This window comes from Ahaetulla prasina, chromosome 7 (assembly GCF_028640845.1).
Source record: "Ahaetulla prasina isolate Xishuangbanna chromosome 7, ASM2864084v1, whole genome shotgun sequence".
Lineage (NCBI taxonomy): Eukaryota > Metazoa > Chordata > Lepidosauria > Squamata > Colubridae > Ahaetulla > Ahaetulla prasina.
The window spans coordinates 47,740,265-47,764,788 of NC_080545.1; the positions used below are offsets into that span (position 1 = coordinate 47,740,265).

General features: G+C 40.4%; 1 protein-coding gene across 5 annotated transcripts in view; it reads left to right on the forward strand.

Annotated features, from left to right (window-relative positions):
* The window catches only part of HMGA2 (high mobility group AT-hook 2), a 194,093-nt gene extending 170,013 nt beyond the window's left edge, over positions 1-24,080 (forward strand). For 2 of the 5 annotated variants that reach the window (XR_009155996.1, XR_009155997.1), the window contains one exon: positions 20,231-20,328. Coding sequence is in view for 2 of the 5 variants with exons in the window: in XM_058189969.1 (XP_058045952.1) it covers positions 20,231-20,414 (184 nt within the window). In the remaining 3 variants the exon portion in view is untranslated. Of the gene's footprint in view, positions 1-20,230 lie in introns of all 5 variants that reach the window. The other 3 variants (XR_009155995.1, XM_058189969.1, XM_058189973.1) reach the window with 3 other exon arrangements.
* Positions 24,081-24,524: the final 444 nt, after the last annotated feature.

The following is a 24,524-nucleotide window of genomic DNA, read 5'->3' on the forward strand; positions in this document are numbered from 1 at the left end:
CCCAGCCATCGCTGCCCAGGGAAACAAAAGCAACAGAAATATAGCTATTTCTGAAAGAGCTGAGATCAGAGAAGGCTCAGGAAATAGAAAGTGACGTGTTCTGCTGTGAGAGCCAGACCACACCTCTACGCTGTTCTCTCCCAGCAGTCTTTGCTGGTGGCAACAGCAAATGTACCAGGCGGAATGTTGTTGCCGCACAAAGGCAAGTGCAGGGGCACTTCGCTCCCGCATTAAGGGTCCGACCACGCCACTGCTGCAATTGGGTGACAGGGAGCCACCCCAGAGGCCCCAAAGAGCCTCATGCAGCTCCGGAGCCATAGGTTGCTGACCCCCGCACTAGACCATACTGTCTCTATACTGTATACAGATACTCATATTCTACTACTCTGGTGTACTCAAAAGAAGACTGGAGGTTTCCCTTCACCACACATTCTCGAACAAAACATTTTCAAAAACTAACTATTTCAATTTGTCATAATTTGCTACAAAAATAATGATGGAATTACCTGTATATTGCTTAGTAATAATAGGGCTTTTTTTTTAATTGAGTGATTATCTTTTCTTCAAAATTGTTCTAGTTATTAATTTGTGACCAAACACATTCCTTATTTTGTTTGAGAACTGAAATGTCAATTCTAATTACAATTACTAGAAATAGTAATTGTGTAGAAGTATGTAGAAATAGAAAACCTTTTGACAAAATATTAAGACCATAGGATCTAATCCAAAATTTGGCTTTATATTTAATAAGTTTTTTAATTATTGTTTTATTGTGCACTTTTTATTGTTTTATTTGGCTGTGAACCGCCCTGAGTCCTTCGGGAGAAGGGAGGTATAAAAATCTAATAAATGAATGAAATGAAATGAAAATATCAAATTTGAAACTATTTCTCAGTATTTTTAAAAAAGATTAATCTCAGAGCAAAGTACCAAAAGGCAAGGGACATTTTCACTTCCTGCTTGCTTCTGTATTTTTCATCACATATTCTGCCTGTTAAAAGTATAATAGAAAAGAAAATACTAAAAAGACACATTTTAGAAATGTTTTTCAAAAATGCATAGAAAAGAAAAAACCTTGAAACAAATAGTCAAGATGTCAGACTCTGACAAACGTGTTCTGTTTTTTTAATCTTTTTAAACCTTTCTGAATTTCAGAAACTAGGCCCCAAAACAGTCATAATTGTTTTCTGTAGACAAGAACAGGATAAGCCTGAGAGGGATGACATACCTAAGAAGGATGTGAATCCTGTCATAATTTACATTAAAGTACTTTACTATTCCCTTTTGTTTCCTACTATCAAAATGGTTTTTAAAGGCAAATATAGTTCATATTCAAAATGGATGAGAAGATGAGCTCAGGCAGACTTCTTAATCTGAATTATCTGAGGAAGTAGTGATAAAATATAAACATAGGACTCCATGGAAGTTCATGGAGAATAATGTAAATCTTTTGCTGCCTTCTAAAGAGTCACTTCTTTTTCCATCTGTTTCCTTCTAATATCTTCACAGATGTTTTTTTCATAATGCTTTTTGTATTAAGTCAGAAATATATTCATCGATGAGTTGAGATCAGTGAGAATGGTTTTTTTGCCCTTTGAATTAAGGAGCTAGAATAGTCTAAAGTGCAATTTCACCAACTTGAATATGTTGGACTTCAGTTCCCATCTGTGGTGTCTGTAGGATTATGGGAGCTGACATCCACCTTATCTGAAGAACATCAAGCTGGAGAAAAAAACAAATCCAAGAATAGTTTAAATTTGAAAACAGATTATTGAGGAAAAATACTTAGTTAAATTAACCAGCCACCAAAGTAGATTCCTGTATTTCTGCCATTATAAAATACACATGCATGTTTTTGTAAAGTTTGATTTAACATGCCCTGCAAGTAGATTTGGCATCATTTTCTAGCAGCTGTTGCAAGAATACAAAAGTTGGTGGCATCAGCACAATTTGTCCTTAGTTAAGAATGCAATGTATTGTGCCTGGAAGCTGTACGGGTGCCTGGAAGCTGCACGGGTCTGGATGGGGAGAAACAGACTCAAGCTCAATCCCTCCAAGACGGAGCGGCATCCGCAGCTGACTGTTGGGGGCGAGTTAGTGGCCCCAAAGGAGGTGGTTCGCAACTTGGGCGTCCTCCTGGATGGACGGCTGTCCTTTGATGAACATCTGGCGGCCGTCTCCAGGAGGGCCTTTTACCAAGTTCGCTTGGTCCGCCAATTGCGTCCCTTCCTTGACCGGGATGCCTTATGCACGGTCACTCACGCTCTGGTTACATCTAGGTTGGATTACTGCAATGCTCTCTACAAGGGCGACTTGGATGACAGCTATGGAGCGCCTTTCCCTTCCCCCCCTCTTTTTGGGACCCGGATATTTCTCTGGACAGATTATGCTATTTAAGTCCTGGACTATTGGTTCTGGAGTATGGACTTACCAGGACCGTACCATGGGTCTGATGGTTAGAATATATTTTACATCTTATATGCCATATGTTACATCTTATATCCCATTTGTACCATGGATGCTGACTGTCCATTTTTACATCTTATGTCATCTTATATCTGGATCCTAATTAGAGAGCTACCTCATGAGAACATCTCTGTTAACATCTCTGTTAGTCTGGGACAATCTATTTTCTGCTGACTTTTATTGTTTATTGCATGTGCTATTCTAGATCCGAACTCTTGCGCCTGCGAGGTGCCCCCGCCTCGTGGGAACGGCCTGTTACTTTACCTAAGGCCGGCCTCAATGACGGGTCTTGGGACCCACAGAGGTGGCATGCGAAGAGAAAGAGCCTTTGGGGTTTTTTAGATAGGGCATTTTTAAGGGGTGGGAGGGTTAGGGCGGGTGTTGGGGGTAACCCGTCGGGAGGGAAACCAGTCCCTGCGCGGGCTCGCGGCGATTATTTAGTGGGTTCGGAGGTTATGGGGGGGGAAAGTGTTCCTTTTTGTGAGGGTGGTTCCATTTGCACGGTAAGTGGGAGGGGCAGATATGGCGGAAGGGGGGGATCGTATCGGTCTAGGGGGTCACGCGTTCGATGTCTGCAAGCGATCGCGTGCCCCGATCCCTCTGACTTTTCCTGTTCCCCGGATGGTCAAGACCCTCAGAGCCTGGGCCTTCGTCTGATGTTATGCAACGCACGGTCCGTGGCCAATAAGGCCCCTCTAATATATGATCTTATTCAGGGGGGCACCGCGGATCTTATAGGCGTTACGGAGACCTGGTTGGGCACTGAAGGGGGCGTTCCCCTGGTCGAAATGTGCCCACCGGGTTTCCGTGCATTCCATCAGCCGAGGGCCCAGGGTAGGGGTGGGGGGGGCTGCGGTTGTTATTAAAGAGAGTCTAGAGCCGAGGGAGACCACTGTACCTCAGATTGCTGGGTGCGAATCCCTCTTTGTGAGATGGGGTCATAGGTGTCAGATGGGCTTGCTGGTCACGTACCTGGCTCCTTGCTGCGTGACAGCTGCCCTGCCTGAGCTCCTGGAGGTGCTTGCCGGGGTGGCAGTGGAGACCCCCAGACTTTTAGTCATGGGGGACTTTAACTTGCCATCTGCCGGCGCGTCATCGACAGTGGCTCGGGAGTTCATGGCTTCCATGACGGCCTTGGACCTGACTCAAGTAGTGGATGGCCCCACTCACATCGGGGGTGGCACTCTGGACCTTATTTTTATCTCTGGTCAGTGGTTGAAGGATCTGGATTTGAGAGATGTAGTCATAGAACCTTTGTCATGGTCAGATCACTCTCTCCTTCGCCTGGACTTTCTGACCGCCACTCACCACCGCAGGGAGACGGAACCACAACGTTGGTTCCGTCCCAGGCGCCTGATGGACCCGGAGAGGTTCCGGACGGAGCTTGGGCCACTTCCTGAGGGTCTGGCTCACGGCACGGCAGAGGAACTAGCCGCAGCCTGGCAACGGGCTGCGGCTGGGGCTTTAGACCGTGTCGTGCCTCTGCGGCCTCTGACCCGGCGCAGATCCCAACCGGCTCCTTGGTTCTCCGAGGAGCTGAGGGGGATGAAACGCCAGCGAAGACGCCTAGAGAGCTCCTGGAGGTCTAGCCGTTTAGAGGCTGATCGGACACTAGTTAGGTCCTATACTAGGACCTACCTGGTGGCACTGAGGGAAGCGAGGCGTTGTTACGCCTCCTCCCTCATTGCGTCGGCAGATAACCGCCCAGCCGCCCTGGTTCGGGTGACCCGTTCCTCCTTCACCAGGGGGAGCGGGATGGCCCGTTGCAGGGACGTGGTGGGGAGTGTAACGGTTATCTATCGATAAAATCGTTCAGCTTCGAGACGGTTTAGACCAAAATTGCGGCGATTCAGATGAGGCGTCTGAGGGTGGTCTTGGTGATATTTTTTGGGATGAGTTTGACCCTGTGGCTCCCGAGGACATGGACAGGTTGCTGGGTAGGCTGAATGCCACCACGTGTTTACTGGACCCGTGCCCCTCCTGGTTGGTGCTGGCCACTCAGGAGGTGACACGAGGCTGGCTCCAGGCGATTACGAGTGCCTCCTTGTTGGAGGGAGTCTTTCCGGCCGCCTTGAAAGAGGCGGTGGTGAGGCCCCTCCTCAAGAAGCCCTCCCTGGACCCGGCTGTTTTAGGTAATTATCGTCCGGTCTCCAACCTTCGCTTCGCGGCGAAGGTTGTAGAGAGTATGGTGGCATATCAGTTTCCCCTGCACCTGGATGAAACTGTCTATCTGGACCCGTTCCAGTCCGGTTTCCGGCCCGGTTACAGCACGGAGACGGCTTTGGTCGCGTTGGTGGATGATCTCTGGAGGGCCAGGGATAGGGGTTGTTCCTCTGTCCTGGTCCTATTAGACCTCTCAGCGGCTTTCGATACCATCGACCATGGTATCCTGCTGTGCCGGTTAGAGGGATTGGGAGTGGGAGGCACCGTTTATCGGTGGTTCTCCTCCTATCTCTCCGACCGGTCACAGACGGTGTTGACAGGGGGGCAGAGGTCGGCCCCGAGGCGCCTCACTTGTGGGGTGCCGCAGGGGTCGATTCTCTCGCCCCTTCTGTTCAACATCTACATGAAGCCGCTGGGTGAGATCATCAGTGGCTTCGGTGTGAGGTACCAGCTGTACGCTGATGACACCCAGCTGTACTTTTCCACACCGGGCCACCCCAATGAAGCTATCGAAGTGCTGTCCCGGTGTTTGGAAGCCGTATGGGTCTGGATGGGGAGAAACAGGCTCAAGCTCAATCCTTCCAAGACAGAGTGGCTGTGGATGCCGGCATCCCGGTACAGTCAGCTGAGTCCTCGGCTGACTGTTGGGGGCGAGTCATTGGCCCCGATGGAGAGGGTGCGCAATCTGGGCGTTCTCCTGGATGAACGGCTGTCTTTTGAAGACCATTTGACGGCCGTCTCCGGGAGAGCTTTCCACCAGGTTCGCCTGGTGCGCCAGTTGCACCCCTTTCTAGACCGGGATGCCTTATGCACGGTCACTCACGCCCTCGTGACGTCTCGCCTGGATTACTGCAATGCTCTCTACATGGGGCTCCCCTTGAGGGGCATCCGGAGGCTTCAGTTAGTCCAGAATGCGGCTGCGCGGGTGATAGAGAGAGCCCCTCGTGGCTCCCGTGTGACACCTCTCCTGCGCAGACTGCACTGGCTACCTGTGGCCTTCCGGGTGCGCTTCAAGGTGTTGGTGACAATCTTTAAAGCGCTCCATGGCATAGGGCCGGGTTATTTACGGGACCGCCTACTGCTACCAAATACCTCTCACCGACCCGTGCGCTCTCACAGAGAGGGACTCCTCAGGGTGCCGTCAGCTAGGCAGTGCCGTCTGGCAACACCCAGGGGAAGGGCCTTCTCTGTGGGGGCTCCCACCCTCTGGAACGAACTCCCTCCAGGACTACGTCAACTTCCGGATCTCCGAACCTTTCGTCGCGAGCTTAAAACATACTTATTCATCTGCGCGGGACTGGATTAGGTTTTTAAAGTTTGGTTTTAAGGGGTTTTTTATTATTTATACTGTTTTAATGATTTGGGCTTTAGAATAAGTTTTTTTAAATTGTCGTTTTAATCTGTATTTATATGTGTTTTAACTGCCTGTAAACCGCCCTGAGTCCTTAGGGAGATAGGGCGGTATATAAATATGATAAATAAATAAATAAATAAATGAGGCTGCTCTTGAGGTGCACCCGGAGGCTACAGTTAGTCCAGAATGCGGCTGCGCGAGTGGTAACGGGAGCCACTCGTGGCTCCCACGTAACACCACTACTCCGTAGCCTGCACTGGCTTCCTGTGGTTTTTCGGGTGCGCTTCAAGATTTTGGTTACCACCTTCAAAGCGCTCCATGGCTTAGGACCCGGGTACTTACGAGACCGCCTGCTGCTACCAAATACCTCTCACCGACCGTGCGCTCTCACAGAGAGGGTCTCCTCAGGGTGCCGTCCGCCAAACAGTGTCGGCTGGCGGCCCCCAGGAGTAGGGCCTTCTCTGTGGGGGCATCGACGCTCTGGAACGAACTTCCCCCGGCTTACGTCAAGTGCCTGATCTTCGGACCTTCCGTCGTGAGCTAAAAACACACCTATTTATTCAAGCGGGACTGGCATAATAGTATTAAATTTTAATTCGGGGTTTTATTAATATTTCTAAAATTTTAAAACTAAATTTTTAATTATCAGCCTTTTTGTAATTTGCTAGGTTTTAAATGTTTTAATTGTATATATTTCGTGTTTTATCTTTGGCTGTACACCGCCCTGAGTCCTTCGGGAGAAGGGCGGTATAAAAATTTAATAAAATAAATAAATAAATAATAAATGAACTTACTAAGCCTATCACTATTGGGGAAAGATTAGAGCAGTTTTGAACCAATTTGTACCAAACCAGTTGCAAGTCAAATTAGCTTGTCCCGGACAGCTATGTTGTACAAAACTAAAATAAACCAGTCATCTGTGGGATAGTAAAACAATTCTGCCTAGTCATTTTTCCAAGAAATTAGAAAGAGATGTGACGTGGCTGAAAATTCAGTGAGCTGTATTACAATATTCACTGCCAAGGCCTGGCAAAATAAAGCATCTCATTCAAATATTATGGCTAGGTCACATTCACTATGGCCTTGCTTGCCAGTCAGAAAGAAGCCATTGACCTATTTCCATTTCCCTGCTGGTGTAGGATCAGGGGATACAGGAAAAATTGGTGAAGATGTGCAAGAACTCTTGAGTTCCTTCAAATAGTAGCCATTGGTCTATTTACTATGACTCTGGATTGCCAGAACCATAAGAAAGGAACTCTGATAGGGTTAAGCCAATTATGAATCTAGTCATCATAGTAATAATAATTCTTCATCCCCCCACACCAAGAGGGCGCCGCTGAAGCCTGATGTCGTGTCCCACTCCTCCGCTGACGGCCAGGTCAGGGAAATCCGAATCAGGCTTGCCTCTGCAGCTCTGCCCAAAGTCCTAGCAAAGTCCTCAGAGCAGGCAGGAGACCAGTAAGTGACTTCAGCAAGATAAGTTCGACTTTGCCTGACTCAGAGACTGCCAGAAAGCAGATCCTTTATATAGGCCATGGGGTGTGGCTCCATGACTCAGCACTCATTAAGGCCTGCCCCTCCCTTCCTTCTGTTGCCTCCGCCTATCCAATCTTCTGATGCGAGGGTCACTCCAATCAGTTGTTGGAAGTAAACTTTCCTCAGGCTCACATGCTGTGGAGGAGGGGGAGGGGTCTAGCTGCTCCGTTTGCCTGGGCATGGAGCCAGGGCTGGGACCGGGAGGTGCCCCCTCCTCTGCAGCTTGTCTGGGCATGGAGCCAGGACTGGGGCCGGGAGGCATACATTCCTCTGTGTTCGGGAGCAGATAAGCAGACCCCGGCTGCGGTGAGAGCGGACAAGACACAACACCTGCCTCGATGAAATGGTCTCTAATGGTTTCTTTATTTCTAATTATTCTCTGTGACTCACTACGGATTTCCTACTCACGAGACCATCTGCTAAAAATTAAGCAACATTTCTTTAAGGAGCAGCTCTGTGATCTCCCCCACCCACCCATCCTTACAAACACGGAGGAGATTCTAACACAGGAAGAGGCAATTTCCCCGGAGCCATGGATTACCAAAAAAACCAAATTGTGGAAGCAGCGAAGGAAAGGTAAACGGGTGGGGATTCTAATCAAGCTAAGAAATAAGAGAAATAAAATTCCTCTGCCTTCAATTTTCCTAACCAATGTATGTTCACTTGCAAATAAGATGGATGAAATACTCCTCTTAAACAAATACAATTCTGATTTTCACAATTCAGCAGTCCTATGCTTCTCTGAAACTTGGTTAAATGAATTAATTAAAGATAGCAGCCTGCATATCCCAGGGTTTCAGATTGAACGATCAGACAGAATTACAAAGACATCTGGTAAAAAGAAGGGAGGAGGCTTATGCCTATATATTAACAGCAGCTGGTGTCAGGATTTAACTGTAATTTACAAATTCTGTGACGAAAATTTAGAGACTTTAATTATCAACTGCAAACCATACTATTCGCCTCGTGAATTTTCCTCATTTCTTCTAATTGCTGTTTATGTCCCACCACAAGCCGGTGTAAACAAGGCATTACGAACTCTAGCTGACCAAATCATGGAGGCTGAAGCCAAATACCCTGATTCGCTGGCCATTATTTTGGGAGATCTAAACAAGGCAAACTTAAGGAAAAAGCTACCAAAATATTTTCAGCATATCAATTGTCCCACTAGAGGCAAGAATATTTTAGACCATTGCTACACAACACTAAAAGATGCTTATTGGTCTTTACCACAAGCAGCTGTAGGACACTCTAGTCATTGCATGATTCACCTTGTACCTGCTTACAGGCAAAGACTTAAAACCACAAAACCAACAATTAAATCAGTGAAGACCTGGACTGAGGTGGCAAAATTAAAGCTACAGATCTGCTTTGACTGCATTGATTGGAATATTTTTGAAGATACCTCTGCAGACCTGGATGAACTCAAAGATACTGTAACGTCGTATGTTAGCTTCTGTGAAGACTTATGTGTACCGACAAGAAACTTGTGAATATACAGTAACAACAAACCTTGGTTCACACCTAAACTTAAGCAGCTACGACATTCCAAAGAGGAAGCCTACAGAAAAGGTGATAAAATGCTGTACAATCAGGCCAGAAATGTACTAACAAGGGAGATAAGAGCAGCAAAAAGAAGCTACTCTGAAAAGCTAAAGGATCAGTTCTCAACAAATGAACCAGCAAATATGTGGAAAACTCTTAAAAACATCACCGGCTATGGCAAACCTCCTTCCCAAGCTGAAGGAAATCAACAACTGGCAGATGACCTGAATGAGTTTTACGGCAGGTTGAAAGGAAACTACAGCCACCTATCTCCACAACCCCCATCTCAGACACACCAACCAACCGCCAAGCCTCCTACAACTGACCCCATCCCATTGGGTTCACAAACCCTAGTGATCACAGAAGAGGAAGTGCAGGACCTATTTCACAGACAAAAGCCAGGAAAAGCTCCAGGCCCAGACAAGATAACTCCTTCTTGCTTAAAAGTCTGTGCTGACCAATTGGCCCCCATCTTCACCCATATCTTCAATAAATCACTAGAGATGTGCTATGTTCCTTCTTGCTTCAAACGCTCTACCATCATCCCAGTGCCAAAGAAGCTCACCATCAAGGAACTGAATGACTACAGACTAGTTGCTTTAACATCTGTAGCCATGAAAACCTTTGAAATGTTAGTGCCGTCCCACTTGAAAACCATTACGGATCCGCTGTTAGACCCCTTGCAATTTGCATACCGAGCAAATAGATCAACAGATGATGCTGTTAATATGGCTCTGCACTACATCCTACAACATCTTGAATCTCCAAAGACCTATGCAAGGGTCCTCTTTGTAGACTTTAGTTCAGCATTCAATACCATCATCCCAGACACTCTTCTAACTAAGCTAAACCAGCTACAGGTACCTGAACAGACTTGTAAATGGATCACAAGCTTCCTAACAAACAGGAAGCAGCAGGTGGAGCTAAGCAGGATCACATCAGATACCTGTATAATTAGCACAGGGCGGCCCCAAGGCTGTGTGCTCTCCCCACTTCTCTTCTCTCTGTATACCAATGACTGCATCTCCAACGATCATTCGAGACAATGATGAATCCGCATACAGATGGGAGGTTGAACGACTAGCCTCGTGGTGCAACCGAAACAATCTGGAACTGAACACACTCAAAACTGTAGAAATGGTGGTAGATTTTAGGAGAAACCCTTCCATACTTCCACCTCTCACAATACTAGACAACACAGTATCAACAGTAGAAACCTTCAAATTTCTAGGCTTTACCATATCGCAAGATCTAAAATGGACAGCTAACATCAAAAACATCATCAAAAAAGGACAGCAAAGAATGTTCTTTCTGTGCCAACTCAGAAAGCTCAAACTGCCCAAGGAGCTGCTGATCCAGTTCTACAGAGGAATTATTGAGTCTGTCATTTGCACCTCTATAACTGTCTGGTTTGGTTCTGCAACCCAACAAGACAGACACAGACCTCAGAGGATAATTAGAACTGCAGAAAAAATAATTGCTAACAACCAGCCTTCCATTGAGGACCTATGTACTGCACGAATCAAGAAGAGGGCCATGAAAATATTTACAGATCCCTCACATCCTGGACATAAACTGTTTCAACTCCTACCCTCAAAACGATGCTATAGAGCACTGCACACCAGAACAACTAGACACAAGAACAGTTTTTCCCCGAACGCCATCACTCTGCTAAACAAATAATTCCCTCAACACTGTCAAACTATTTACTAAATCTGCACTATTAATCTTCTGATTGTTCCCATCACCCATCTCCTTCCACTTATGACTGTATGACTGCAACTTTGTTGCTGATAATCCTTATGATTTATATTGATATTGATTGTTTCCTGATTGCTTATTTGTACCCTATGATTATCATTAAGTATTGTATCATTAAGTGTTAAATTTGTACCCTATGACCATCATTAAGTGTTGTAAGTGTTGTACCTTGATGAAGGTATATTTTCTTTTATGTACACTGAGAACATGTGCAGCAAGACAAATTCCTTGTGTGTCCAATCACATTTGGCCAATAAAAATTCTATTCTATTCTATTCTATTCTATTCTATTCTATTCTATTCTATTCTAATCTAATATATTGAAATAATGTTCCATGATTCTTTTCTAACTATTTATCCATTAGTTCTTAAAAGGAAAAGTTCTGGCTTCTATTAAATATTAATCTTTAAAATCCTCATTATCAATTTTCTAGCTTTTTTATACTGTATGTGCACCAAGCATAGTAAAATGTATATGTATTTCAGTCCAATAACTTCTAGCTTTTTTACAAGTCCGTCAAAGGTAATAAAAAATTCCTACTTGGTGTTTATATTTCCAACATGTTAAAAGTCCCATATATATATTTAGCAATCTCTCTGGTGATGTACGCTATCCATACATCATTTTATGGAACTGTTCCTTTAGATTTTAACAAATTATAAATTTCAAGTTTTTGGTCCACATATTTTCCTGTTGCTGCATTTATTCATTATATCCAAAAAGTTTAGCTTAAACATTTTAAGTTTGTTCATTTTCTATGTCCGATCTTAATAGAAATATTCATTTTAGCTATATTTGCCATTAGTACATAACTCAGTTTCAAATGTAGTTTTATCATGTTCAAAACCAGAAATACTTTGATGAAGATTATATCTTTCTGAGGGTTGCATATATATAAATTCTTGACATTTATATCATAAAATCCTCTGTATCTGAATATATGTGAATCAAAATTTTAAAGTTTTTTATATGTCCACTAAGCATGATAAAATATTCCTTCATGTTGGTCACATTTCCAATATGCATTTGAAATGCCTTTATACCTTCCAGATCTTATATTTCAGTTTTCACATGCAGAAATTGCAGTCACTATTAGGGATGTATGCTTTTTTATTTAGAGTCATGGAGATTTTGTATTAAATCCCAAACTACCTTCAGACAGTTACAGAACCCTGAAGATTTTCCGCCTTGTAGCTGGAGAATTTAATAACAGGTTCTACTTATTTGTATTAATAGAAACTGTTAAATTATGTTACATCCACATGAAAGCTTGAGGAATAATTTAGAATGACAGAAGAATAGCATTGAGCTTATGCTAGAAAAGATACCATATCATCTTGTAAGCCACTAGTAAATTCATCCAAATAGAAAAAAGAATCTTACTTATTTTGGGATTTAAAGTAGGAGATACCCATATCATTGTTCTTTCAGTCACTAAAATTAAACTGATACTATTTTATTTATTTATTTATTTAATCATATTTTTATACCACCCTATCTCCCGAGGGACTCAGCCAAGTAAAATATACACATAAATACAAGTTAAAACCCAATTTAAAAAACTTATTAAATACAGCCGAATATTAAAACCCCAATAAAATAGTAAAAACCCCATTAAAACCAAATTTAAAATTTAAAATTCTAAAATTCTAGTCAAGTGAATTCTATAGTTAAATTATAAACATAGAGAAAATAATGTCAGTTTGCTCATTTACAAGCAGCTTACAACAGCTGTGTTCCATATGCAAAGTGCCATACTTTATGGGTGAATTACATTGTGAAATAATACAAAAGGAATTGTTTTAGCAGTTTTTTAGAAAAACATGACGATTAACAAAGTGATAATTTTTAAAACTTCTAAAACTTCTTAAAAATATGCTTTAAGAATTCTTTAGGATAGTTTGAAGTCTGGTGCAGAAGAAAGGCTGAAAGCCTTCAGAATGCTAAGTAGTAATTTTGTGTCTGTGTATATTTATAAGATATTTGAACACTACAATGGAAGTAAATGTGTTATTTCTAAGTAGGTTGATCTTAATTTCCCCAAACCTAAACAACAATCTTATTTCCATTTGGGGGAGAGTAATGGAAGAAAAGAAGAGACATAAATGTCAAGAGACTAAGAGCAATTCAATTGACACCTTGTCTTGATGTAGAACTTTAAATCAAGTAGGCTGAAACTAAAATTGTCTTATTTATTAACCTTTGTTAATAAATAATTCTTAATGTAAGTGGAACATGAACAAAGCTATTTAAGTATTTGGAATCAATCCTTCACTGTGTGGTGATATCAATTTCTACTTCTCAACCTGTTCCCAGAAGCCTTCAAATCTATATTGAGTTCTGCCAGATGAAACAGCAATATATTCTTCCTAGCTGCTGCCACCAAGTGCTTGTAAACAAAGGTGCTGACTTCATTTTATAGACAGAAAAGGTCTGTCTCTGTAAAGACTTGAATGCACTGCAGTCAAAGCTTTAAGAATTTTACTTGGTGCTTAATGCACTTCACTGCTTGGAATTTGGTTTTGCCCTTGTTAAGATTTGCATGAAGATCTGTCATTAAAATGTCGAGTACAACTAGTCTTTGGGTTGGGCTCTTGGCTCAGTCTGTTTTGTTGCTGCTATTGTTAACTGTATTGTGGGAAACAGGTATAGCCAAGAATTTTGCCTATTATGGCTTCTCTGCAGAATTTTTCATCATGTTGCCTTTCCTAGGCCTTAATGGTGGTCAAATAGTCCTTGACTTGGATCTGAAGGGCAGCCATAAGGCCTGAAGCCATTGCAACAAAGACCTTTATTGCAGGCCTTTCTCTAACACATATACACACACAAAGAAAGAAAGACTTACAGAAATGTTTTTATTATAGCAATTGTTAATGTCTCGCTCTCTAGGATGCTAGGGGAAAGAAGTATAGTGTTCCAGCTTGAAATATTTATGCCTGTGCCTAGATAATGCTATGGTAGCAATTTTTCATATATTGCAGCATTATCCTCTTTATGGTAGCTGGAGCTGTAAACTACGATATTCCCTCCTAAATACTTAGGTCACTCTAACAAAAAGGTAGCATAATTTCTATTACACAATTGGCTTGTTATTTTTCTCATTAGGGCTAAATTCTGTAACAATGGCATTTCTATCAGGAAGCACTGGGTCTCCACTGGTGATTCAATTTTTTATGCATTTTTAATGAAGATGTATCTGTATCACTTATGTACTGTGCACCAGGGGTCTCCAACCTTGGTCCCTTTAAGACTTGTGGACTTCAACTCCCAGAGTTCTTCAGCCAGCTTTGGGAGTTGAAGTCCACAAGTCTTAAAGGGACCAAGTTTGGAGACCCCTGTTGTACACTATTTTGGTATTTGGATGTAAATAAATGAATAGTCTTGATTATCTGGAACAATAAAAACTTAATTTAGTATACCGCAAAACATTTATGAATACAGATGTTTAACTGTTTTGATTTCTGTAGTTATTCTGAAACTTCTTTCCATTAGTGATAAAAAGCACTACTATTCTGAGTAGTATTCAGTGAACTGAAAGCTATCAACCAGTTGGCACTGCTATTTTTATTCTTTCCAACCCAACAAACCATTGGAAGGAAATTATGTAAAAGAGTGGGCTGCCTTTCTGCCCATCAGCAATAATTTAAAGTGAAGAGCTGATACATAGCTCTGGGACATTATTTACTTCACAGATAAATAGACTCCAGTTCAGTCTCCAGCATCTTTTCACACAGGATCATCTAGTAGGCACTGGAAAACGTCTTATCTCTTTTTTTGTCACACACTTTATTAAAAAAAAAAGTGGATTGTGCTAGTCTAGTGGGCCAATGGTGCAACTTAGCAAATATGTATGCTTCACTATAGTTTATATGGGTGTAGGACAAAAACATACTTTGGTGCTTTTTCTTGCTGGTCCAAATGTCTGTGGGACAAATGTCAAAGCTAGCCAGCTATTTTAAAAAGCCTTTAGGGGTCTGAAGGAGTGATGAATAATAATACATGCATAACAATATCACTTATATGCAACAGATTGTGTACTTGTTTCTCTCTTTTTGATCAAAATACTTAATTGCAGTGTTTATATGAGGATATCTCACATATTTGTCATCATTCTTACTGTGATTTGTTGTGGTGCTGACATTGTATGGTTTTTTCACATCAAAAACACCACCCCCTTCCAAATTGAAATACCACAACACACTATCCAAATTCTTCATGAACATATCACTTGAGGCAGTCTTGGACCTTGGATATATCTTTCCTCTGAGCATTCTTCAAGCAGTTGTAATTATGATCATAATTTATAACATCAAAAGTAATTCAATATACAAACAGGAAAACGTTTACTGTGCCCACTTAAAAACAGTTTTTCTCGTTCAACCAGCAAGAATGTGATTATAGCCTGTTGTAGCAGTCATCCATTTTTATCTGCTAAGTAGACTATGTAACATTGTGAGCTGTTCAGTATTAGGAAATTTTTCTTGACTCACAATAATGTCACTGTGCATTTCCACTTTGAAAGGCTCTTTTATCTACATTTCTGAGCCCCCTTTCCAATGGGTAAGCATGCTTGACTAGGAAGGGACAGCTTGGTCTTCACATAGCTAGGTCCTAATGAGGTGTGCACAGCATTTGGCTTTAGATGTTCAATCTCTTTCTCTTTAACTTCAAAGCAATTCCTTTAACATTTGATGGGAGGTATGTAATGAGAGTTTTAGTGAATAAAATGCACCTCCCAGCTCTTTCATACATGCAGCGCAGCAATATAGAAATCCAGTTCTATGTATATTTACCATAAAGTAAATAGTTGGAGTTCAACAGATCTTTTTCCTAGTCCTATGTCCCAAAGGTGCTTTTTTAAGAGGCTTTTTCTTCTTTGAAGAGGTTTCGCTTCTGATCCAAGAAGCTTCTTCAGCTCTGACTGGATGATGGGGAATGGAAGGATTTATATCCTTTGCAGACAGCTGGTCATTTGTATTTGTTTAGAGAGTCATTAAGGCCACTTGGAGATTTATCTGTGTCCTCAGGGTCACCTGAGTAGTCCTGCATCTCAAACTGAAGAACAAATGGTTCCTGTAATCTGCAATTTTTCTGGAAATCCATTCATACTGTCGCACCATTTGGAAATTGTTCATCCTAAAGTGCATAGCTAAACATCAATAGAGATTAGCTATGCACTTTGGAATGAATACCCTTCAAATGGTGCGGGAGTATGAATGGATTAATGGATTTCCAGAAAAATTGCAGCTGAAGAAGCTTCTTGGATGAGAAGCAAAATCTCTTCAAAGAAAAACCAGAAAGTCCAGTTGCCTCTTGAAAAAGCACCTTTGGGACAACAACGACCGGGATGACTGAGAATCTCCATAGACACTCCTAGTCATATATACATAGGAGCAGTAACCACTGTTGTATCCTTTTCCCCTCATCTAGTCTGACCCTTTATCATGAGAAATATCTTTCCAAAGACCCCATTTTGTTGTATAATTCTGCAGCAGCCATATTGAGAGCAGATGTGGTAAGAATAAATTAGAAACATCTACTTTCTAAAGATAGCTGCAGCAGTTAAGAATTAAAGGGAATCCCACACAGAGATGTTAATCCAGGGTCAAGCTTTATTTTGGGATGGAAGTAAGCTTGGTTGCCCTAGTATTTGTGTTCTGGATTAGATAGGCAGAATGCAACTGTGTTTATTCTTCTTGACCTCAGGGCAACTCTCAGTCATATTGTCCTCCTGAATCATTTATATAATTTTAGAAATTATACAGTTTCAAAGAATTATACAATTCAAAAAAGGCTATTTAGGCCATTGAGTCCAAAACTTGTGACTTTAAGTCAATATCCTATCACCACCCTTTTGATGCATGGACCTCTTTCCTAATGAAACAAGGTGAAAACTTTGATAACTTGCATATTTTTGGATACTTATAATTGGCTGACAAAATTAGACCACACTTTACATTCAGGATGGCATTTGATATTGCACAGATTGCAATTTGAATCTCTATCAGGTCATGCAAAGGTTTTTTATTGTTGTTGCAAACAGCAATGCGAAAATGTAAGTGTGTATAGACAGGGCTTAAGTTCCCTGTTTTCCCCTTCACATGAATAATACATAAAAGAACTAACTCTTGAATCATAAAAACAACAATGTGTCTATACCCACACATGCATACCACCACTACCAGTTGCATGTTCTTTCTGCTTCACCTGCATGTGGGGATGTTGGGGGATTTCTTGTGAGACAAAGTTATTTCAAGAATTCTTAAACAACTCATATTGTGAGCCTTGAGATTCCCTGTACACCAGTTACATGCATATTAGTGCTACAACATGACCCCAGAACTAGTATGTGAACAACTGTCTGCTCAGATTGTTGTCTCCTAAGGTTTTTTTAGATTCTGCACACAAGATAAATAGACAGAAAGACTTGTTGCATGTATTTGAAAATAGGTAGTAGAAAATGCAATAGGTTTGGGTGCTAGTGACCATTCATAGGGCTAGGAATTCTGGGTTGCAAAAATCTGGAGGACCACTAATTGGTATCAGAGAGATACAGACATATCTAACTTCCTGCCCCTGTTTAGCCATGATCTGTTTTTTTGTAGGCCAGATCCAATAACAGTAATCCCATAGCTAAGCATAAAATGTCACTTCCATTGATGATATCTGGAGGCAGTTGATAAGATCAGAGCAGCTGAAGCAGAAACATACAAGAGAACAGCTAGCAGTGTCATCAAAAAAGAGGAAGTAATGAGTAATTTAGTTTAATAGTTAGATTATACTACAGCAAGTCAAAAATTCCCGACTTAATACTTTGGACAATAGTTGTGAAATATTTTGAAAAGTCTAGGAAATAAGTTGAAATAATAAACAGTAACTCACAACCTTTATACCAACCACAGTTTCTATGTATTCATACATCCTCTGTAATTGTGCAGCCAGAGAGCATGAAGGTGACTGGAAATGAGATTGTGGAAAATGCTATATCTTTGTAATAGTTGAGTGCCTTTTTATAATTTAAATATTAATTGAAAAAATAAGGCCAGAGGTTAGCTGACACTTGGCTTCCCTCTCTTTCGCCTGTCCATGGCTTTGATCATGCTACATCTTTCTTTGTGCCTCATTCTCCAGAGACCATCTCAGGGTCATGGCCTGTTTCCTAGTCAAGAGGTATAAACCTACTGGCTTAAATATTTGAGGCCCACAGTTTAGCAGGGGGGCCTTTTTGCTTCATGCTTTCCCCATTTCCCACATAACCCAGAGCAGACTAAACAAAACCAGTGTGAAATCTCATGACTTGATGCTGCTATGGTTATATTTTTAAAGCTGTCATCCATTCATTTGTACTTGTGTTTATTCCCTGGATTTACAGCTTTTTTCAAGCCTTTTTTGGGGGGCGAATGTTTGAAACCTTTTGAAAAAGGATTGCAGAAAGCAGTGGCCTATGATTAAAGCCTACTGTTGTTTTTTTCTCGCCATGCTGCTCTTGTGCAGTAGTGTCACACATGGTAGCATTTAGCATCCCCTTCACAGCTGAAGTGTTTCAAACACTAATGAATGGAAGTTTGGTCACATAATGCAGACAAGCTGTACCTCAGGCTTTGCTGAGTGGTGTACTGCAGTGGCCTGGGAAAGGAAGAGAGTTATAAATTGTGTCAGCTAGCCACCCAGACAAAATGAAGCCATGTGGAAAATCAAATCTATTAAAGTATGAAGACTGTTATAAGCTGGTCATTCTTAAAAGGTCTCAGTTTGCTATATGGGTAAATGTTTACCTATTCACCCTAGATCTTTTTCACATGCTGTCTTACAAGATGATGTGCAGAATTTGATAAAAATCAACTTCTCCCTAACAGCCCCTTTTATCAGCAGTGTTTATTGTCTCCAGTTTACCACCCATATCCTGAAAGGTATTTCACATTAATTGAATAAGGAGTGTAAAAAGAATGGCACAGGGGAGCAAGGTCAGAAGATGGCCCTATGTATTTTAAGACCAAAGGGAGGGGGGGAGGCTGGAGCTAAGAATGAAAGTCATAGCAAAATAGACCTCCGACAGTTTCTGGTTTTGTACATTAACCTAGATTTTAGACATTGCCTCCCAAAACAGAGTTACGCTTACATGTGTTTTAAGCTTCAGGCAGAATGTTAGTGTGGTGTTTGGTTAAAAATTTCAGTAATAGCTGAACTGGAAGACTATTGTGCTGTCATGTGTGGTGTGATAGGTTGGGATATGAGAGGCCAAAGTTCAAATCCACACTTAGCTCTGAAGCTTGTTGGGTGGCCTTGGGCAGCTTTTCATTTCCCAGCATAACCTGCTTCCCAGGACTCTTAGCTGAGTGGATAAATGAGATAAGCCCAGTAAAGTACTTTGTATGTTGAAAAGTCCTGAAGATGTGATTAATATCAAGAGAACAATGCACATGAGATGCACATGCCTTTTCTTTAACCTGAAAACTGAAGTTTTAAACACATTTTTGTTGTTACATATTTACATATTTGGAATCTTAAATATCTTTCAAAGGAGCAATATGAGAATGGCGTGAACTAAAGTTTACAACTGAAACAGCACCTCCAGTTACAGAAATTAATTGTGAAAGCTGTCTCTAAGTTTCGGTACTTCTGGAAAACAGCTTAAAAACAGCATAAACTAGTTCCTAGTGAGTTAAGATGTTAATGACTTTGTAGCCCCTTTGATTTGTGTAACATGAGCAAAGGAATTCAATCATAGTTTCCTTCCCCCCTTCCCCATTGTTAGCAGTTCCAGTTTACCTCACATCTTAAAATGTAGCCACATTTCATATTCCTTGTTCATCCACAATGCAATTTGTCAATCTTAATGCAGTATGTTACATGAATTCAGTCATTGTGACTTCTTCAACAAGCTAAGACAAACCATGGCTTTCATGTTTGTGTGTACTCAGTTACGCTTTGAAACTTGACTAGCACATTCTGAGTAAGTCTGAATAATTCTGGGAAAGTTATTGATAATAAATTCCTGGTTTATATTTCATATTGCAAAGCAAGGAAGGAAGCAGATATGGACATAGGTTCTGAGAATATCTCACTCTTATTAAGCTAAAATTTGAGCTGTGGTTAGAGTGCAGTACTGCAGGCTACCTCTGCTGACTGCCTGCTGACTGCAATTTGGCAGTTCAAATCTCACCAGGCTCAAGGTTGACTCAGCCTTCCATCCTTCTGAGATGAGTAAAATGAGGACCCAAATTGTTGGGGGCATATGCTGACTCTGTAAACCACTTAGAGAAGGCTGTAAAGCGGTATATAAGTCTAAGTGCTATAGCTATTGCTAAAATACAATTATTTGAACTGACTCCGTTATTAATTTCAACTTAACAGTATGTTTAATAGTTGTATAATTAATTTACTACTCTAATTGCTCATTCCAGGATCAGCCTGAAGAGACATCCTCACAAGAATCAGCAGAAGATGATTAGAAAACCACACATTTCTATTTCTACCTCATCAGCAGTTGGATCTTTTGAAGGGAGAAGATACTGCCATGACCACTTGCTTCTGTTTCTACAATCTTCTACTTGGCCTGGATGGGGAGGAGGGAAGGAATCCATATAACCTTAAAAAGGACTTATTAATAATTGTTACTGCAATCCCTTCATTGTCCCAGGTTTTGTGAAACTGCTGTAACACAGGGGGCACAGATTAACAACCAACATATACTTACTGTTTTCTCTTATTTTTCTTTAACCTACTAATAGTTTGAGCTGCTAAGTAAGGGTGAATGGGTCAGTAAATCTCAGAAGCAGGTTTCAAGTTGTTCACTGCACTGCCTATATATGACTATTTTAAAATATTAATTACCATGGGCATTTAAATTGGAAGGACTGGTGTTTAACCCTAGTTCTTACAACATCTCTGACAACCCACTCCCTAGCTTAGTGAATTCCCCCTTTAGAACACCAAAGATAAGGATTTAGATGCTAGGATTGTGTATGCTTCAGAATGATTCAGGAGGGTTTCACACCTCATGCAAACACAATACCTCTCTGCTGTTCATTAAAGCAGCCTGAAAGCAAAATGCAAATGCCTTTAATGACTACCCAATTAGTGTTGTGCTTGTCTCACACTAATTTCAGTGAGTCAGATCTTTAAAGCAGCTGTATAATTTTTAGGTAACTTTAGTGAACAGCAGAGAGTTTATTTTTGGAAGATCTGAAGTGCTTCTTTGAAATAATTTTTGAAGTATGCCCAGCCCTATTAGATACTATTTTGTTAGCCTTGGAGTAGATTTGTGCTTATTTGTTTCTCATGTTACTGTTCTTTTGAGACACATCAAAGGTTAATTTCTTTCAATTAATTCATCTGATAATCAGGAAGCAAAAGTCAAAAGAAAAAAGGTACTTTGCAACAAAAGGGAAAAAATGACAAAGATACTCTGTATAATAGCAATACACATATCTGCTGAAATAATACCAAATGGAACTCAACAGCACCCTCTCTGGAAACATGTTCATACACCCTGAGGGGGAATCTGCTTTCTAGAGATTGTCATGTTGTTTAGAAATGACTTACATCAGACTTTCTTTCAGGACTGAAATTTAGCAACTAAAATCTGGATTTTAGTGAATTTTAAACAATACCTCAGAATGATTTTAAATCATACCATACTGGAACCAAGGGAAATAGTTTAGATATTTAGTTTGATTTATTACTGTGCTGCCAGCCCATTCCACTCCTTCAAGGAATGGCCTTATCATCTTCACTAATACATCTCCATTCAAGAGCCAATACTATGTACCTCAAGTGGGCTTATTACTTTTAAGCAATATACATTGACATAGGATATTTATCTGGGCAGGTTGGCCCAGTTATATGTCCCCATTTTTTATTTTTATTTTATTTTTACTAAAAAGCAGCACTTTTAACAACAACTGCAATATTACCCCACTTTTCAGTACTACCTCTGTTATTTACATTGAACTCAACAATCATATAAACACTTGCTGCTATGATCATACAATGCAAGAACTTGTTATTGGATAAGTAATCATAAATTCTGCATTCCCCCAATCCTTTTTTTACTTTGTCACTTCATTGCAATTAAGAACACAATACTGTTAATGTTTTTCAGCATTACAATATTTTTTCTTTTTAAAGTACGCTATGCCTTTCTCTGCTAAATTTCTATATAATGTACCATTAACTTGAATATATTTTTGTACCAAATTGCTCATAAGGTTTGTAATGATAATTTTCTTCATTGACACTACATGACATAAAAATAATTAACTGCAGTGTTTAAATATTACTGTCCAGGTTTGTACCTCAATTGATTTTTTTTTTAAAAAAGAAATGGACTAGTCGATTGACAAGACCTACCTCCAGACTATTAATGGATGAACTTGCTGTTTCTGTCAACATTTGTTTTTGGGAAAACATTTAGGACTGCAAAAACATAAAACAAAAGCAAGCAAGAAAACCCCCCAATTAGAACTATTTTTGTAAAAGAGCTTTGTGAAAAATGAACACATATTAACTTTTTTCATATTAAAACCACCCCTCAAAGAAACTTGAATCTTTGTAGGTTGGACGCAACAAGCTCAGCTTTTTGCATAATGCAATCACAAATAAGTGTGCGTATGTTTGTGTGTGTGTGTATGTGTGTAAAAACTAGTAGATTATATGAGAATACTCATCAAGTATTTTCATTTTTTTCACAAATGTGATTTTAAAAAAAATATGTGTCAACCAGATTTATTTTAAATGCTTCTTATGTAGAGATTAATACTTTCTGACTTATTTGATTTCTTTCTTTTTATTTCCTCTGTCTGTCTGTCTATCTCACCCTCAGTGGATATATCTGTTGGTAAACATTGTTTTATTATTTGGGCCAGGGGTAGATTCTCAGGAAAACATTCTTCGGTATGACTTTAGTGTTAGTCAAATGCAACTAAGGAGAGCTACTTACTGGCTGCTTCACAAGATTGACTGTTAAGAACAAATACCAGCTCCAGTAACATGAGTGCCTTGCGTTAGGGATCAATGAAAAAGAGCATTTAAGAAAAGTGTATTTTAGGTGTCCTAATGTTACCTAATTTGTAAATAATTATACAATAACTGCATATGGAACTTAGTCATGACCATTCAAGCTGTGGCCTGAAAGACAAACTACAGTGGAAGTGCACAAATGTTTCCTTCTGGGTGCAGCCAACAGACACCCCCACCTCCCAAACAAATCACTTAGAATAGTGATGAGACATAAGGGATATTATTGGGAAGAAAATGCTTAGTGACTGATGAGGAACACTTGGTTAAGACTTCAAAAATGCCTTGCTTCTTTAGACTATGGATTTTAATAGCATAGGCCAGTGTTTCTCAACCTTGGTGACTACAATGTGTGGATTTCAACTCCCAGAATTCCCCAGCTAGTCTTGCCAGCATTGCCGGCTGGCCTTACCAGCTGGGGAATTCTAAATATTGAAGTCTGAACATTGTAAAGTTGCCAATGTTGAGAAACACTGGCATAGGCCACACTCCCTAATTCCATGGCTCTAATATGTACAAAAGCTCCATCCAGGAAAAGGGATGTATTTTTAAGGAACAGTGTGGCTCTAATAGGAAATCCCTATTGTGCACATAGGAATATACCATGAATTACTGAAGGAAATCTAGTAAATTTATCTACATGGAACTCTGTGTGAGCATCAGTATCCTTACAATGGAGTTTCTCAATCAGTTTAACAATGTGAGATGAACTAAATGGGGGCAGGCATGAAATTCCTTAGGGTTTACAGCTTTGATGAAATCTTACATTTTCTGTATATTGTAGAACAATCAAAACACATTACTACCTCTCAGGGTCTTCTATACCTCATTTTTCAGACTGAAAATAACCTTGTGGCCATTGAAATAGAAGGAACATCATAAAATTTTTATATATATAGTTTATTTTTATGGGAGATAAATTTTATAGGACTGTTCTTTGCTGTCATTGGTCACTCCTAAATAAGACTGGACATTATTTTTTCTGCCATTTCTGCGCAATAGATATACTTGCAAAAACCTACAGTTTTTTTCTATTTTCCTTAACTGTTTTCTAGCTCGTTGCTTTGTTATTCATATAGAGTTGCTGTCTATGATTTTGAATTGCTTGCTTGTTACTTTGCTGGATTATCACAGTTTGTTCAGCACAATAAACTCATGGTTTATGTAATCTTCATGTTCAATTGCTAGTATTTTGTCAATACTTCATAATTAAGCAATAAAGTTTGGTCTTAGTGAGTCAAGTTTATTTTTAAAAAACTTAAAATGCTGTACAAATGTTACTGCATTCAAACTATATATTATATATGATACATGAAAGGGAGAACCAATTAGTGGTTAAGGTGCCAAGCTAGAAACCAGGAGAGTGTGAGTTCTAGTCCCAACACAATTTTTAAGTACATACGATAACTGTTGTGAACAGAAATGTACCATCCCTTGTACTTGCTACCGTTTCTAAATTATCTGATGTAATGATCAAAGTATAGCAAAAAATGGAAACTCAAGAGTGCCATGATACTGCCATGTACGCATACCTGACACAGTTATATTTAACCTCCACTGTTATAAAAAAAATTGCTGTGTTCTCATTGAAAGTACTCAATCAGACTTTGAAGCAAGGCAATTGGCAAATATATAGAAAAATAACTAGCAATTTCATGAATTTATGGGTTCTTCTATCTT